The 16,879-nt window shown below is 48.2% G+C and overlaps 1 protein-coding gene across 1 annotated transcript in view; it reads right to left on the bottom strand.

Moving 5' to 3' along the window:
- ARID3C (AT-rich interaction domain 3C) overlaps positions 1-16,879 on the bottom strand; it is a 109,257-nt gene that overhangs the window by 15,092 nt on the left and 77,286 nt on the right. The window contains exons 4-5 of the mRNA XM_087885490.1: positions 3,392-3,575; positions 509-753 (exon numbers count right to left, since the gene is read on the bottom strand). Coding sequence (XP_087741616.1) covers positions 509-753; positions 3,392-3,575 — 429 coding nt within the window. The remainder of the gene's footprint in view (positions 1-508; positions 754-3,391; positions 3,576-16,879) is intronic.

The following is a 16,879-nucleotide window of genomic DNA, read 5'->3' as shown; positions in this document are numbered from 1 at the left end:
CTGCAATCGTTCCTTTAGTGACCGTTAACAAGTTACACCACCACTGAAAAAGTGATCGATGATCTTTTTTTTTCACGCATTAAGACCGTGGAATTCTCCTCACGATCAAAATTTGGCCGCTTGGCAACTGACTTGTATTTATGAAAGTCGCAGCGTCCTGGGGGTGACGTGATCCCCCTTTTGCGACCTTCCGGCAAGCAAAGTCAATGGAGGAGCCTGGATTCACTTAATAACCGGGTTCCTAATGTAATGGCTGCGGGGATTAACTTAACAGCAGTGCAAAAACGGTCATAAAACAGGGGAAAACTCACTTAGCAATCGTCTCACCTAACAACGGGAATGTTGGGCTCAATTATGGTCGTTCAGAACTACCTGTATCCCCAAAAAGGGGGTATTTTCTGCAGAGGTTCAGCCTTTCACCCCTGACCTCTGCCTTGGCCCCCTCCCCTGGAGACCCCCTCCTTCCCTCCCTCCCACCCACCCACCCAAAGCAGTCTCAGCCCCTCACCATTTTTGACGGCGCGGACTTGTCCGATCTGGCTCCCGTTGTGGGTGGCGATGGTGAGGGAGGGCAGAGGGATCTTGGGGGACGCGAGGGTGGCCGGCGTGCCCGTGGGCGAGTAGCTGAACAGGGTGGCCCCGAACATCTGCCGCCTCCCTTCCCGTCGGTTGCTGTCGATGGCGGCTTGCAGCTCGCCGGGAGAGCTCAGGCCCCGCTTGTCGCATTCGTAAGGGTAGAGGTACTTCATGTACCTGTGAGGAGAAGCAGAGAGGTTTCCATCGCCACAGCTGAGATGCTACATGGACACAGAACATAGAATCACAGGGCTGGAAGGGACCTTGGAGGTCTTCTAGTCCAACCCCCTGCTCAAGCAGGAGACCTTATATTATTACAAATGGCTGTCCAGTCTCTTCTTGAAAACCTCCAGTGATGGAAAAAGGTTCTTCATATGAAAAGCCACACACATAAAATTTTGCAGAACCAGTGATGTTGGAAACATGGGAAAAAATTTGGGTTCAGAATGTTAAATTCACACAGTCGCAGAATTTGAGGGAAAATTTTTATAAAATGTTTTATAGGTGGCATTTAGATCCTAAGAAATTGTCGTGCATGTACCCTAATGTTCAACCAAAATGCTGGAGATGTGATTGCCTAGATGCCACATATTATCATGTGTGGTGGACTTGTAAGAAAGTGAAGGCTTTTTGGATAAAAATTTGGTGGGTTATGCAGAATGTTTTGAAGAAAAAAATTCAGTTTTCTCCACAATTGTTTTTATTGGGTATAGTTAAGGGTTTTACATTGGGTGAAACAAAGTTGATATTGTACATGATAACAGCAGCGAGATTACTGATAGGTCAATATTGGAAAAATGAAGCTATGCCTACTGTTGAAGAATGGACTCTGAAGGTGGCCAGTTTTGCAGAGATGGCAAAGATTTCAGCATACCTAAAAGATCGCTCACAAGAGACTTATGTATGGGAGTGGAAAAAGTGGATAGATTATGTGCAGAATAAATACCAAACTAGGAAATATCAGATAGCTTTTAACTGAATGTATTATATAGGGATAGAATAATTGAATTTTATGAAGATTTGAATAATATACAGGGGGTGGAGGGGTTCAAGTCTTATAAAATGTGATTTTGATTTGGATTATATTTTGTGGAAGTCCTGGGGGGAGGGGAGGGTTAGGGAGGGCTGGGGGGGGTCAGGGAGGGCTGGGGGGGGACTGGGGAGAAAATGTATTTGTAAAACTTTTTCAATAAAAAAAAAAGCCACACACATGTCAAAGAACGTTTTTCTACTGCTGCTCATTCTTGAAGTCTACAATGGGTGTCACATCAATTGCAATCAAATGAATGAATCAAATCGATCTCTCTCTCTCCTTCCCTCTTTCTTGCATTTGTCGCTTAACACACGTGGCCAGGCCAGCTTCAGGATTGACACAGAGGGGTCTTCAACTTTTCTAAGTCTCCCCATCCATGGCTTGGTCCTTCCCAGATTTCTCTAAAACCTACCCAAATCTCTCATCACAACTCATGGTTGTGCTAAGAGAAGAGCAACAAATTAGGGGTCTGGAGGCTAAAACATATATATGGAATTTAATGAAAAGAAGGACTGGGGTGACATGAGAGCATCTTCCAATATTTGAGGAGCTTCTACGAAGAGGAGGGGGTCCAGCTATTCTCCAAAGCACCTGAGGGTAGAACAAGAAGCAACGGATGGAAACTAATCAAGGAGAGAAGCAATCTAGAACTTCCTGACAGTGAGAACAATTAACCAGTGGAACAACTTGCCACCAGAAGTTGTGAATGCTCTAACACTGGAAGTTTTTAAGAAGATGTTGGATAACCATTTGTCTGAAGTGGGACCTCCAAGGTCTCTTCCAGTGCTATTATTTTGTTAATTAACTCAGTGGAACAGCTTCCCTCCAGAAGTTGTGGCTGCTCCATCCCTGGAGGTCTTCAAGAAAAGATCGGGCAACCATTGTCCAAGATGGCATAGGGCCTCTTGCTTCAGCAGGGATTGGACTAGAAGACCTCCAAGGTCCCTTCCAGAATCCTACGGTTCCAAGTTCTATGCCCGTGTATAGAGATCCTTGCTCTCCTCAGCCTTCAAAATTTCCACTTTTCTTTTTTAAACAAAACATAAAAACAAACCCATCATCCATTACAATTGCAAACAGTGTGTTGGTCAGTTACTGTTCTGCCCCTGCTATGGACCCCAAAGAACGCAGCACACACAAGGTCTGTACCAAAACTCAATTTACTAAAATAACTCAGTCTTTTTCAAACAAAGGCTGTTAATAAACTTTCTTAACGGCCTACAAGAAACCAAAGATAAAGTAATCACAATTTTACTAGGGTTGGCAGAAAGCCCAGAAGCAATTTGCAGAGAATCCAGACGCGAAGGAGAGTGAACTAAAGTTGTTCCCTACAAATTGCTTCAGTCGGCGTTCCTCCTTAAATAGGCTAAGAGAGTTGTCAATAAGCTCCAAGCCTTACTCTCGAGGAGACCTCCTCCTGAGGAGCCACTCCTGCCTTTTGACAGCTCTGCACGCCGGTGCATCAAGAAGAGGCTCCTCCTCTTCGTCCTCTTCACTTATGGAGGTTCTGAAGGCCCTGGCTGAATCCCTGCCTCTGGCACCACATCTTCTCCAGCCTCCTCACCGTCCGACTTGAGCACCAGCTGCACAGGCTGCTGGAGCAGCACCACACCAGCCTCCTCGTTGTCAGAATCAGCTACAATCCGCACAGGCCGCTGACGGGCCACAACAGTTACAAATCTTTTGTGCTTCATCCCCATATTCAAAATTAAACCAACATTTCTAAAGCGTGTTCCATGCACACAGACCGCCCCCCCCCCTTTCCCGGCCGCCGTGACTCACTGTGTGCGGAGCGTGAAAGCCGCGCTGGTGATGGAGGTGGGCAGGTTCAAGCCTTTGGTGATCTCCCGCCAGATCTTCTTGTTGATCACCTCCACCAGGCCTCCTTTCTCGGTCACCAGCCGATAGAGCGAGTAGAGATCCAGCACCTGCTTGGCCATGATGGGGATCCGGTTGACGGGGGTCCCTGGGAAGGAGAAAGACGGGCACCGCACAGGACAAGGTTTAAAAACAGAAGCAGCCACTCAGATCAATGGCTTCTCACCTTGGCCCCTTGAAGATGGAAGGACTTCAACTCCCAACATTCCCCAGCTGGCCAGGATTTGGGGCTGGTTGTTTTTTTTTTTTAATTGCTCTGTATTTCTTTTTTAATTTAAAAAAAGAAATTCAGCCCCACCCCAACCCCAGCACAGCAATGCTGTGTAAATTTAGTTTAGGTGCTTTTTATTGTTTTTAACATGGGGCCACTGTTTTTGCATTGTGATATATTTTGTGAATGGCAAGCTGCCCAGAATCGTTGATTGAAATGGGAGAAAGAAAGAGAAAAAGAAAGAGAGTGAGACAGAGAGAGAGAAAGAGAAAAAGAAAGAGAAAGAGAGAGAGAGAGAGAGAGAGAGAGGGAGAGAGGGAGGGAGGAAGGAAGGAAGGAAGGAAGGAAGGAAGGAAGGAAGGAAGGAGAGGGAGAAAGAGAGAAAGAAAGAGAAAAGAGAGAGAAAGAGAATTAAGAAAGAAAGGAGAAAGAAGGAAGGAAGGAAAGAAAAAAGGAAGGAAGGAAGGAAGGAAGGAAGGAAGGAAGGAAGGAAGGAAGGAAGGAAGGAAGGAAGGAAAGAAGAGCAAGAAATAGAAAAATAAAGAGAAAAGAGAAAGAGAAAGAGAAGGGAGGGAGGGAGGGAGGGAAGAGAGGGAGAAAGAGAAAAAAGAGAAAAGAAAGAAAGAAAGGAGAGGGAGAAAGAGAGAAAGAAAGAGAAAAGAGAGAGAAAGAGAATTAAGAAAGAAAGGAGAAAGAAAGAAAGAAAGAAGGAAGGAAGGAAAGAAAGAAGAGCAAGAAAGAGAAATAAAGAGAAAAGAGAGAAAGAGAAGGGAGGGAGGGAGGGAGGAGAGGGAGAAAGAGAGAAAGAAAGGGAAAAGAAAGAAAGAAAGAAAGAAAGAACAGAAGGCTTTGCAAAGACCTGACTGGGGTCCTCTCAACGCATTGCCCGCATTGAGGCTTTAGGGAAAGGATCCGGTACCCAGTAGGTCAAGAAAAGCTGACTTCCAGCTCCCCTCCTTCGTTGAGGGGCACAAACTTAGAAAACAAACCAAGCTGAGAGAGCACCGAAGACCCCTGAAAAGGGAAAATACATGCCCCACATTGAGGGTGGGGTGGGTGGAACCCCCTCCAGCCTGGCAGGGGCACCGCAGAGGGATCTCGGTCCTTCTGGATGGAGAGGGAGCAGGTGCCGAAGTGGGCCACGAGACCACCGGGCTCTCTTCCGGGGGACCCCAGAGGCTCTTCATTAGCCCTGGATGTGCGGTGAAAATCTGTCGATGCCGGCAGGTTATTGGAATTGATTTCAGTTTAGCGGCCGATCCAGGGTGGCCGGCAAAGAGCATGCTGGGAGGGGCGGAGGCCAAGTGGGGTGATGTGGGGTGCTGTGGCAAAGGGGGCTTCCCTCCAGTGAGGAGGGGGCTCTGGGCAAGAGAGACCCCACCACCACCACGGCTCAGCAATTCAGCTGGGCATTCTCAAAGTCAGAAGGAAGTCAACATCTGGCCAGACAAGACCCCAATTTGGAAGAAGGCAGCCCTGGACTAGGGGGGACCCCCCCCTCCACAAAGGAGGTGAGCAATAACCAAAAGGGGGGTGAAATCTGTCCCCCCTGGATTTTTAGCCCTGCATATTGCCCCCCCTCCCTGCCCCCCCCTGTCGACCACCAAGGCAGATACAGATAGTTTTACAGCCACAATTGAGCCCAAAATTTCCGTTGCTAAGCGAGGCAGTCGTTAAGTGAGTTTTGCCCCATTTTACGATCTTCCTGCCACAGTTATTAAGCAAACGCCTGAAGTTTGTTTAAACGAATTGTGCTGACATTAAGTGAATCTGGCAAATCCCATTGACTTTGCTTCTCAGAGGTCAGCTGGGACTCTTAAAAATGGCGATCGCGTAACCCCGGGACACTGCAACCGTCATAAGTACGTGCCAGTTGCCAAGGGCCTGAATTTTGATCCCATGACCATGGGGATGCTGCAATGGTCGTTAAGTGTGAAAACTGGTCGTGGGTCACTTTTTTCAGTACTGCTGTAATTGTGAATCGTTACTAAATGAACGGTTGTAAGTTAGAGCATAGAATAATAGAATTGGAAGGGTCCTTAGAGGTCATCTAGTCCAGCCCCCTGCTCAAGCAGGAAGCCCTGCACCCATTCCGGACAAATGGCTGTCCAGTCTTTTCTTAAAAACCTCCAGTGATGGAGCACCCACGACTTCTGGTGGCAAGTTGTTCCACGGTTCAATTGTTCTCACTGTCAGGAAATTTCTCCTTAATTCTAGCTTGTCGATCCCTCTGAGAAGCTTCCATCCATTAAATAACAGAATATAACAGAAATAACAGAAGGTCGCCACGATGTAAAAAAGATGTTGAGACTCCAGAAAGAGTGCAGAGAACAAAGAGGATTAGAGGACTGGAGCAGTGGGGAAATCTAAAATTTGTTACTACCGGTTCTGTGGGCGTGGCGGGGGTGGGGGTGGGGTAATGGCCAATTGTATTGGCCGGTTCTGTGGGCGCGGCCAATTATTATTTTTTTTACTTTTAAAACCATTTTTTCGACAACCTCTTTGGCGAAGAGGTTGTAGAAAAAATGCTTTCAAAAGCCTCTGACGATCCCAGCTGAGTTGCCTGATCAGCAGAGGCTTTTTTTCTTTTAATAGCTTCTGCCGATCAGGCAACTCAGCTGGGATCCTCAGAGGCTTTTAAAAGCATTTTTTCTACAACCTCTGAAGAGGTTGTAGAAAAAAATGCTTTTAAAAGCCTTTGAAGATCCCAGCTGAGCCGCGCGATCATCAGAGGCTTTCTTTTTTTAATTTTAAAACCATTTTTTCGACAACCTCTTTGGCGAAGAGGTTGTAAAAAAATGCTTTCAAAAGCCTCTGAGGATCCCAGCTGAGTTGCCTGATCAGCAGAGGCTTTTTTTTTTACTTTTAAAAGCATTTTTTCGCCCAAAGAGGTTGTAGAAAAAAATGCTTTTAAAAGTAAAAAAAAAAGCCTCTGATGATTGTGCAGCTCAGCTGGGTATTGGGGGGGGCAGGGATTTTTGCTACCAGTTCTCCGAACCACCTGACTCCATCGCTACCAGATCAGGCGATCCGGTCCGAACCGGGAGCATTTCACCCCTGGACTGGAGGATAAAATATATAAAGAACAGTTGCAAGAACTGGGTAGGTCTAGTTTAATGAAAAGAAGGACTAGGGAAGTCATGAGAGCAGTCTTCCAATATCTCAGGGGCTGCCCCAAAGAAGAGGGAGTCAAGCTCTTCTCCAAAGCACCTGAAGGCAGGACAGAACAGAATAACAAGAGTTGGAAGGGACCTTGTAGGTCATCTAGTCCAACCCCCTGCCCAAGCAGGAGGCCCTACGCCAGTTCTGACATTTGGCAGTCCAGTCTCTTCTTGGAAGCCTCTAGTGATGAAGCTCCCACAACTTCTGAAGGACAAGAAGCAACGGATGGAAACTAATCAAGGAGAGAGACCCTAGGAAACCTGAGATGGAAAGCCCATTAAAAACTTTGCAAGGCAGCACCGACACCACTATCCATGGGAGCTGACCTCAATAGGACAGGGGCACCCTTTCCCCGAAGACCCTTGGTGCAAACCGGAAGCAACCGTGCCTAGGGAAAAACTTGGAGATGGACTCCAAAACCCAGCATCTCTCCGGTGTCAAGGAGAAAGAGGCGGCTTGTGAGATGCCCAGTTCCTCAAACGGACCCCGGACGAGCACGGGAGCAGCTGCCAAATTCGAAACACAAAGAAAAGCTTTTAATTTATACCTTCTTTTCTTCCAGAAGGACCTCAAGAAAAGAGCCAGACCTGGAAGTGGGGAGGGGGATGACGATCGAAGCCCCATCTATTTGGAGCAGAGACTCGGCTCCAATGGCCGTTTTCCTCGCTCCCCTAATTTATGGGCATCTTATCGGCTGGGATATTCTTCATCCGCTTGAAAAATGACTTGCTTTATTCTTTCCCGGCTTCTCATTCCGGCTGTTTTGTGTTTTAAAAAGTTGTAAAACGGATAAAAGATGAAGATAAATGCGGATGAAGATAAAAAGAGAAATGGCGAGTGTGCAAAAAAGCGGCAGGGCAGGAAAGAGAGAAAAAATGGGGTTTGGGTTTTGTACTCGGGAGCGAAGGCAGCAGGCTTGGGGTTCGGGGTGCAGCAAGGGGGCGGCTGCCTTTGTATGGGGCTTCATGCAGAAAGGGGTTTGCAAGGTGAGTGTTTGGGAAGAAACGGTCCATACTTACGAGACCGCCTCCTGCCACCAGAAGCCTCCCACCGACCAGTTCGCTCCCATAGAGAGGGGCTCCTCAGGGTGCTGTCGGCCAAACAATGTCGACTGGCGGCCCCCAGGGGGGGAGCCTTCTCTGTGGGGGCACCTGCCATCTGGAACGAGCTCCCCCCGGAGATACGGAGGATCCAAGACTTACGCATCTTCCGCTGCGCCCTAAAAACGTTTTTATTCCAACAGGTTGGTCTGGCCTAACTCTCCCTTTTAAATTGGCTTTTAAATTGGGTTTTAAATGTTTTTTAGATAAATTGGATGTTTTTAATTTGTTTTTTGAGCCTAAATTATTTAATCTGTTTTTAATAGTTTTTTAACTTTTGTATGTCTCTGTATTTTATTTTGGCTGTTCACCGCCCTGAGTCCTTCGGGAGGAGGACGGTATACAAATATGATAAATAAAATAAAATAAAATAAAATATGGAGTTGGGTACCAACGGCCATCGGAAGTTTTAAGTCCTGTGGACCTCAACTCCCAAACTGGCAGAGGAATTCTGGGAGTTGAAAACCCCAACTCTTAAAGTAGCCGAGGAAGGACATTCCTGGTCTAGGCAGAGAAACTGGGTGGGAGTTTTTTTAGACATCTTTTTTTATGAAAATGGAGAGAGGAGGAGGAGGAGGAGTGGGGGGAGGAGAGTGGGTGCTTGATGCTCTCTGAGCTTAGTTGTTTTCTTGCAGACCTTTCATAACCCACCTAGGTAACATCATCAGTGGTAGAAGAGAATGGGGTTGGCAGAGAGGAGGAGGAGGAAGAGGAAGAGGAGGAGGAGGAGGAGGAGGAGGAAGAGGAGGAGAAGGAGGACAACTGAGGTGTAGAGTGACCACACACACAAAGGTTGAGGATATATGTAGTGATTTTATTGTCTTACATAGTGACATTATATAGTTTGCTGCTTTCAAGTTACAGCGTACTTGGCAGCATCTCATTGGCTACAGAATCTTCCAGGTAACTACAGTCTTTGGTTAACCATTGCTTGCTTAAGCACTTATAATGTTAGACTTTAATTAAAGTCTAATACACATATATCCCATTTCCTCTCCTGCTGTTCCTCTTATTTACAGAGTTAGGGTCTTAATGCATACGTGCAAATAACCTTCCTTATCTGAGGTTTGCCATCCAAGATAGGAAAATCCCTGCACAGATGCAAACTGCAGACCCCTACACTGAGGGGTCCTTGATGGTCTCTGAGCTTGGTTGTTTTCTTGCAGACATTTCATGACCCAATTAGGTAACATCTTCAGAGCTAGAAGGAGCTTGTATATAAACAGAGAGCAACCCCTCTCCCTTCTAGTACTGATGATGTTACCTAATTGGGCCATGAAACGCCTGCAAGAAAACTCAGGAGAGTAGCAAGAACTTCGCAGTTCTCCCCCTCCTCCTCTTCCTCTTCCATCTTCTCCTCTCCACAAACCCCTCTTCCTTCTAACACTAATGGTGTTACCTAGTTATGTAATAAAACGTCTGCAAGAAAGCACCCAAGCTCAGGGAGCATTAAGGACCCTAAAGTTCTCCTCCTCCTGATCCTTCTCCTCCCCCACAAACCCCACTCCCTTCTAGCACTGGTGATATTACCAAGCTGGGTCATAAAATGTCTGCAAGAAAACATCCAGGTTCAGAGAGCCCCAAGGACCCCACAGTCCTCCTCCTCCTCCTCCTCTCCCCATAGCCCACTCCCTGCTAGCACTGATGACGTTACCTAGTTGGGTCATGAAACGTCTGCAAGAAAAGAACCAAGCTCAGAGAGCACCAAAGAACCCACATTCAGGTGGGGTTGCATTAACAGAGGGAAACAATCAAGATCAAGGGAGGTCCTAATACCACTCTATAAAGCCTGAGTAAGGCCACACCTAGAGTACAGCATCCAGTGTTGGTCACCACACTATAAAAAAGAGACTCTAGAAAAAGTGCAGAGAAGAGCAGCCAGGATGATGAGGGGACTGGAGACTAAAACAGACGATGAACGGTTGCAGGAACTGGACATGGCAAGTCTAGTGAAGAGAAGGACCAGGGGAGACAGGAGAGCAGTCTTCTAATACTTGAGGGGCTGCCCCAGAGAGGAGGAAGGGGGTCAAACTATTTCCCAAAGCACCTGAAGGCCGGACAAGGAATAATGGATGGAAACTGATCAAGGAGAGATTCAACCTAGAAATGAGGAGGAACTTTCTGACAGTGAGAACCATCAACCCATGGAACAGAAGTTGCCTTCAGAAGTTGTGGGAGCTTCATCACTGGAGGCTTTCAAGAAAAGATTGGACTGGCATCTGTCAGAAATGGTGTAGGGTCTCCTGCTTGGGTGGGGGGGTTGGACTAGATGACCTACAAGGTCCCTTCCAACTCTGTATAATCCATCTGTCGGTCTGTCGGTCTGATCACGCTCTACGTTATGAAAAAGGTGTCACTCTCTTTCGAGAGGAGGAGGAGGAGGCCAGAGTGAGTCCAGTTTTAATTCTTACAGAAGTGCTCTGGGGGGGGGGATTTCTCCCTTCTGCAAGCGGAAACTAAGCCGTCCATCCAAGCGGGCTGATAAAGAACCAGATCCTGGACGGTGGAGGAGGCAACACACAACACACTACACACAGACACAGACACACACAGACACACACACACACACACACACACACACACACACACACACACACAGTGCAGATGCCTCCGTGGCCTGCAGAGTGTCCCTTTTCTTCAGAGCAAAACAGAGAAGCTCCCCAGGGCTTTAGGGAAGGGCCAAGAGAGAAGAAGCAACTGGCCGGACAGGCTGGACCGGCCTGGTCAGTCCTGGAGAGGCCGTCCACTTGTCTGCCAAGGGTCAGCCAAGGGCTGAGCAGGAGAAGGTGGGAGAAGGAGACCTCCTGAGCCAAGGAAGGCTCCAGACCCCCAGACTAATTCCAACGCCTGGGAGGCGTGTTGCGTGAAGATCAGCCTCTTCTCCACCTCTATTTGGGACCCTCCTCCCCTTTTGAGCCCCCAAATCCCCCCAAAAGGGTGGGTGGGTGGGTGGCCCTGCAGGGGGAGGAAGATCAGGGAGAACCAGTTGCTCCGGAAACACCCAGCTTGGGTAAATATTGAAAAAAAAAACAACTCACGCACACAACCTGTTCTTCCCCGGTAGCATCATCGCCCAGCAATGCGGTGATTGTGGCAGAACCGACAAATTTGTGGCTGCGAGTCACGAGTGGGGGGGGGGGGATGGAGAGGGGAGTTCTAAAGCAGAGGCAGTCGTGAGTAAGCCCAGCCTGGCTTCCCCAAGGCTGCTCCGAAAGCAACTTTCTAGCTCTCGTGGAGCATTCTCCGGCACGACTGGTCTCAAATGTGCAGGAAGTCCTCGGCTTACAAGAATTCGCTTAGTGACCGTTCGAAGTTACGACGGCGCTGAAAAAAGCGGCTTAGTTAGGACCTGTTTTCACACTTAACAACCGTTGCGGCTGTTAGGAAATGAATATTACCTACTTTGTTGGGTTGGCAATATATAAACCCTCCATATAGCTTTAAGACTGCTGTATTGCATCATACTGTGTCCTGATTGGTTAGCTCTGTAGCCAATCTCCTTAAGAGGGCGCTAGAAACATGGTTTGTTTCTCTTTGCTGTTCTTGCTCTCTGATATCTCTGTATGCTACCGTTTGCAAATCCAGAAGAACTGTTTATTGTGAATGACTACGAAAACTGGTAAGAAGACTTTGTTATTGGATTATCCCTGGACTGTCGTTTTGCTATCTCCTGCTTTATATGTGTATGACCTGGACTGTTTATTGGACTGTGCCTTATTATTTCCTGAAAGTAAACACAACTCCGTGTATCTGTGCGTTGACTGTGTTTATTCGTATCTACTCTCAATCGCTTTCATGTGCACACCCTTGCTACTCAAGGGTTACTCTGCGAATTCCTTAACAGCGGCCTCCCCTGGGTCAAGTGATCCAAATTCCGACGCTTGGCAATTGTCTCATATTTATGACGGTTGCAGTGTCCCGGGGTTACATGATCCCCTTTTATGACCTTCTGACAATGCGGAAGCCAGATTCACTTAACAATACAGGTAGTCCTTGACTTACAACAGTTCGCTTAATGACCGAAGTTACAACGGCAGTGAAAAAAAGTGACTTATGACCGTTTTTCACACTTACGACCGTTGCAGCATCCCACATGATCCCATCATGGCGACTGTCTCGTATTTATGGCAGTTGCGGTGTCCCAGGGCCTCGTGATCCCCTTTTGCGACCATCTGACCAGCAAAGCCAATTGGGAAGCCAGATTCAGTTAAGAACCATGTGACTGCCTTAACAACCACGGTAATTCGCTTAACAACCAGGGCAAGAAAGGCCATAATATGAGGCAAAATTCACTTAACAACTGTCTTGCTTAGCAACAGAAAATTTGGGGCTCCATTGTGGCCATAAATCAAGGACTGTCTGCAAGCAATGAAAGGAAACATTAAAATTATTTAGTCTATGTAATGAGTCCATGCTACTTCCTTGTTTGACCCCTCCAGCAGTCGTGGGGGAAAAGGATGCTGTGAATGGCATGGAAACAGATGACAGGAAGTCCCCGGTTGGAGATAAACTTTAGTTGTGTAATTTATACAGTTCTGGTTTCAATTCCATTCTGTTTCTGATCTTGCTGGGTACAACTCCATTTTCTCCATTTTCATTTTTCTACGGAGCTTCTCGGTCATCCAGGTCCTGGTTGTCCCAAAGGAGCTTTTTCAGGAGGCAACTGGACTTTCTGGTTTTTTCTTTGAAGATATTTCGCTTTTCATCCAAGAAGCTTCTTCAGCTCTGACAGGATGGTGGGGAAGGGAAGGATATTTTTTTTTTAATTTGATTTAAATGCCGCTCTTCTCCGGAGACTCAGGGCAGCTTACAGTGCGTTAAGCAATAGCCTTCATACTTTTGTATATTTATACAAAGTCAGCTTATTGCCCCCACAAACTGGGTCCTCAATTTACCTACCTTAGAAAGGATGGAAGGCTGAGTCAACCTTGAGCCTTGGCGAGATTCGATCTTACTTTAATTGCAGACAGCTGGTGTTAAATTACAGTGCTTCTGTCTGTTGAGCTATCCAGGCTCCTTATATTATATTCCTTGCAGACAAAGCTGGTCATTTGCATCCTTTTAGAGAGTCGTTGAGGCCACCTGGAGGTTTATCTGTAGTCCTCAGGGTCACCTGTGTAGTGCAAATGGTTCCTGTAGCTGCAATTTTTGGGAAATCGGTTGGAAATTTCCCAAAATTTCCATCCAGTCAGAGCTGAAGAAGCTTCTTGGATGAGAAGCAAAACGTCTTCAAAGAAAAACCAGAAAGTCCAGTAGCCTCTTGAAAAAGCACCTCCGGGACAACCATTTTCATTTATACCACCAACTTCCCAGCAACTCAGTCTTCCCAGCTGTGGGCTGGGGATCGACGCCGGCCTACTCTGCAGGGTTCTCAGGAAGTCACGCTTGCAAGATTCTTTATTGAAGTCAAGAAATTAATGAGTATGAAATTTGTTTTTATAAAAGGGAAGAGAGATCTGATAGCAGTCTTCCAATATCTCAGGGGCTGCCCCAAAGAAGAAGGGGTCAACGTATTCCCCAAATCACCTGAAGGCAGAACAGAAGCAACGGATGGAAACTAATCAAGGAGAGAAGAAACCTAGAACTAAGGAGGAATTTCCTGACAGTGAGAACAATTAACCAGTGGAACAGCTTGCCACCAGAAGTTGTAGGTGTTTCATCACTGGAGGTTTTCAACAAGAGATTGGCAGCCATTTGTCTGAAATGGCATAGGGCTGTGATGGCGAACCTATGGCACGCGTGCCACAAGTGGCAAGTGGAACCATATCGGTGGGCACACATACGCGTTCCAGCCAGTTGATTTTTGGGCCTTCTGAGCCCCCTGAAAGTCGGCAAACAGGCTCTTTCCGGCCTCCAGAGGGCCTCCAGGAGGGTAGGAAAGGCTGTTTTTGCCCTCCCCAGGCTCCTAGAAAGGCTCTGGAGCCTGGGGAGGGCGAAAAACGGGCCTACCAGGCTCACCAGGCCATCGCGTGCCAAAAGCAAGGGAAGCGTGGGGGGGGTCGCGTACACATGCACAGGGGTGGGGCGCATAGAATTATGGGCGTGGGCACGCACACATGTGACACCCCTCCGCACTCCCCCCGCTTTTGGCATGCAATAGCAAAAAGGTTAGCCATCACTGGCATAGGGGGTTGGACTAGAAGACCTCTAAGGTCCCTTCCAACTCTGTTACTCTGTGAATTATGTTGAGCCTGGATAGCTCAACAGACTAAGCACTGTAATTTAACACCCGCTGTCTGCAATTAAAGTAAGATCGAATCCCGCCAGGCTCAAGGTTGACTCAGCCTTCCATCCTTTCTAAGGTAGGTAAATTGAGGACCCAGTTTGTGGGGGCAATAAGCTGACTTTGTATAAATATACAAAAGGATGAAGGCTATTGCTGAGCACATTGTAAGCCACTCTGAGTCTCCAGAGAAGGGCGGCATATAAATCAAATTTTTTTAAAAAATTAATCAGTGGAAGGGTTGCCACCAGACGTTGTGGGTGCTTCATCCCTGGGGGTCTTTAAGAGGAGATGGGATAGCTGTTTGTGCAGAATGGGATCGAGTCTTCTATTTGAGCAGGGCAGGGGGGTGGACTGGAAGACCTCCGTGGTCCCTTCCAGGCCTGAGATTCGATAAGATGCCAGTTTGAGCAAGGATGACTGCAGCCTTGCTCCCGCTAAAGGCCAGGAACTGCAGGGCCATCCTCCCCAGCCAGCGGGGAGGGGAGGGGGGGCACACACGAAATCCAGGAAGGCTGGAGCATGTGGTGGGGGGCTGCCCCCCAGCTTCTCGCGGGTGGGAGGTTCAAATTGTGTGAGGGCCAGGAGGCAGGCAGAGGCTCCGCTGAGTGTGATTTCTCTCCTTCAGGCAAAGCGGGTGGGGTGGGCACCTTGCCCCTTATCTCTCCTAGAGGCAATCGATGGGCATCAACAGACACCCCCCCCCTCGCCCAGGAGAATCAGCACACACGCCCCCCCTGCCCCCCCCGGAGGGATTCGATCCCCTGCAGGAGCCTCACAAAGGGCTTTCCAATAGAGATGTAGAGCCACAAGAAAAGCTCTTAATTAGCACCCTTATCGCAGGCAGGAGAAAGCAGCTTAATTAGTTCGGGGAGAATAATGAGGGCCAGGAGCACGGTGGAGGGGGCTGTGAACCTTGGGGGAGCCCCCCCCCATCATCTGCAGGTAGCCCAGATCCATCCATCCTTCCTTCCTTCCTTCCTTCCTTCCTTCCTTCCTTCCTTCCTTCCTTCCTTCCTTCCTTCCTTCCTTCCTTCCCTTCTCCCTCCCTCCTCCTTTCTTCCCTCCTTCCTTCCTTCCCTCCCTCCCTTCCTTCCTTCCTTCCCTTCTCCCTCCTTCCTCCTTTCCTTCCTTCCTTCCTTCCTCCCTCTTCTCCTTTCCTTCCTCATCCCCTCCTTCCTTCCTTCCTCCCTCCCTCCCTCTCTGCTCCTTCCCTCCCTTCTTCCCCTTCTCCCTCCTCCTTTTCTTCCTTCCTCCCTCCCGCCTTCTCATCCTCCTTTCCTTTTCCTCACTGACCTGCTATCTTATTCTCTTTCTCCCATTTTCCATTCCTCCATTTCTCCCTCCTTCTCTTCCTTCCGTCCTCCCTTCCTCCTTCATTCCATTTTCTCACTCATCTTTCTTCCTTCTTCCTCCCTCCCTCCCTCCTTCCTTTTCCTCACTGACCTGCCTATCATATTCCTTCTCTTCAGTGGTGGGATTAAAATTTTTTACTACCGATGCTCGGGCATGGCTTGGTGGGTGTGGCTTGGTGGGTGTGGCATGGGAAGGTTACTGCAAAATCCCCATTTCCCCCCTATCAGCTGGGACTTGGGAGGCAGAGAATAGATGGGGGCGGGGCCAGTCAGAATTTTTACTACCGGTTCTCTGAACTACTCAGAAGTTCCGCTACCGGTTCTCCAGAATTGGTCAGAACCTGTTGAAACCCACCTCTGCCTCTCTCCCATTTTCCTTCCTCCCTTCTTCTCTAAACTTCCTTCCTCACTTTCCTCCCTCCCTCCTTCCATTCCTTTCTTCCTTCCTCCTTCCCTCACTTTCCCTCCTTCTTTCTTTCCCCCCTTTCCCTTTTTTTCACTGACCTGCCTATCTCATTCCCTCTCTCCCGTTTTCCTCCCTCCCTCCTTTTTTTCTCATATTCTCCTTCCTTCCTCCCTCCCTAATCAAAATTTGAACTCTTGGCAACTGACTCGTATTTATGACGGTGGCAGTGTCCCAGGGTCACGTGATCCCCTTTTGCGACCTTCTGAACAGCAAAGTCAATGAGGAAGCCAGTTTCACTTAACAACTGGGTTACTCACTTAACAACGGCAAGTGATTCACTTAACAAGAAAAGTTGTATAAATGGGGCAAAACTCACTTAACAAATTTCTCACTGAGCAACATAAATTTTGGGCTCAATTGTGGCTGTAAGTTGAGGACTACCTCTCGTCTTTAGCGCTCCCCTCTTCCCATGTTTGCGGGAGCAATAAGTGAATTCTGGATAAGCTCAGGGGCTCTCTTGCCAATAGCGTCCTTAGCTGGCACTGGGACACAAGCGGAGGGAGTTTGAGTCACCCAGCTCTGGCTTCCATCTTGACTTTTTTGACCTCACCTGCGGCAGCCCTGGGGTGGAGGGGACCCCCTTATTCAGCCCCAAAGCCATTTAATGGCAGCTCTGATGGAGGGCCTCCGACCCGACATTGGAAATCGGTGCCGGGTTTTGTTATCGGGCCGATTGGAATGAAGAGGAAGCTCCAGCAATTGAGGGGATTCGATAAATGCTTTAACCTCTGACCTCGCCTCCCTCCGACCCATCAAGCCATAGAGCCCCCCCCCACCCCCCACGGCCTCTGACGCCAATCCAGAGGTTTGCCATCAATTAGAGCCCTTTGCCAACCACTGAATGGATGAAGCTGTGCGCGATCAGCCCCGACAGG

The sequence above is a fragment of the Pantherophis guttatus genome, chromosome 2 (assembly GCF_059756535.1).
Source record: "Pantherophis guttatus breed Tessera chromosome 2, ASM5975653v1, whole genome shotgun sequence".
NCBI lineage: Eukaryota > Metazoa > Chordata > Lepidosauria > Squamata > Colubridae > Pantherophis > Pantherophis guttatus.
Note: the sequence above shows the minus strand (reverse complement) of the source record. Positions and strands in the feature narration are given on the sequence as shown.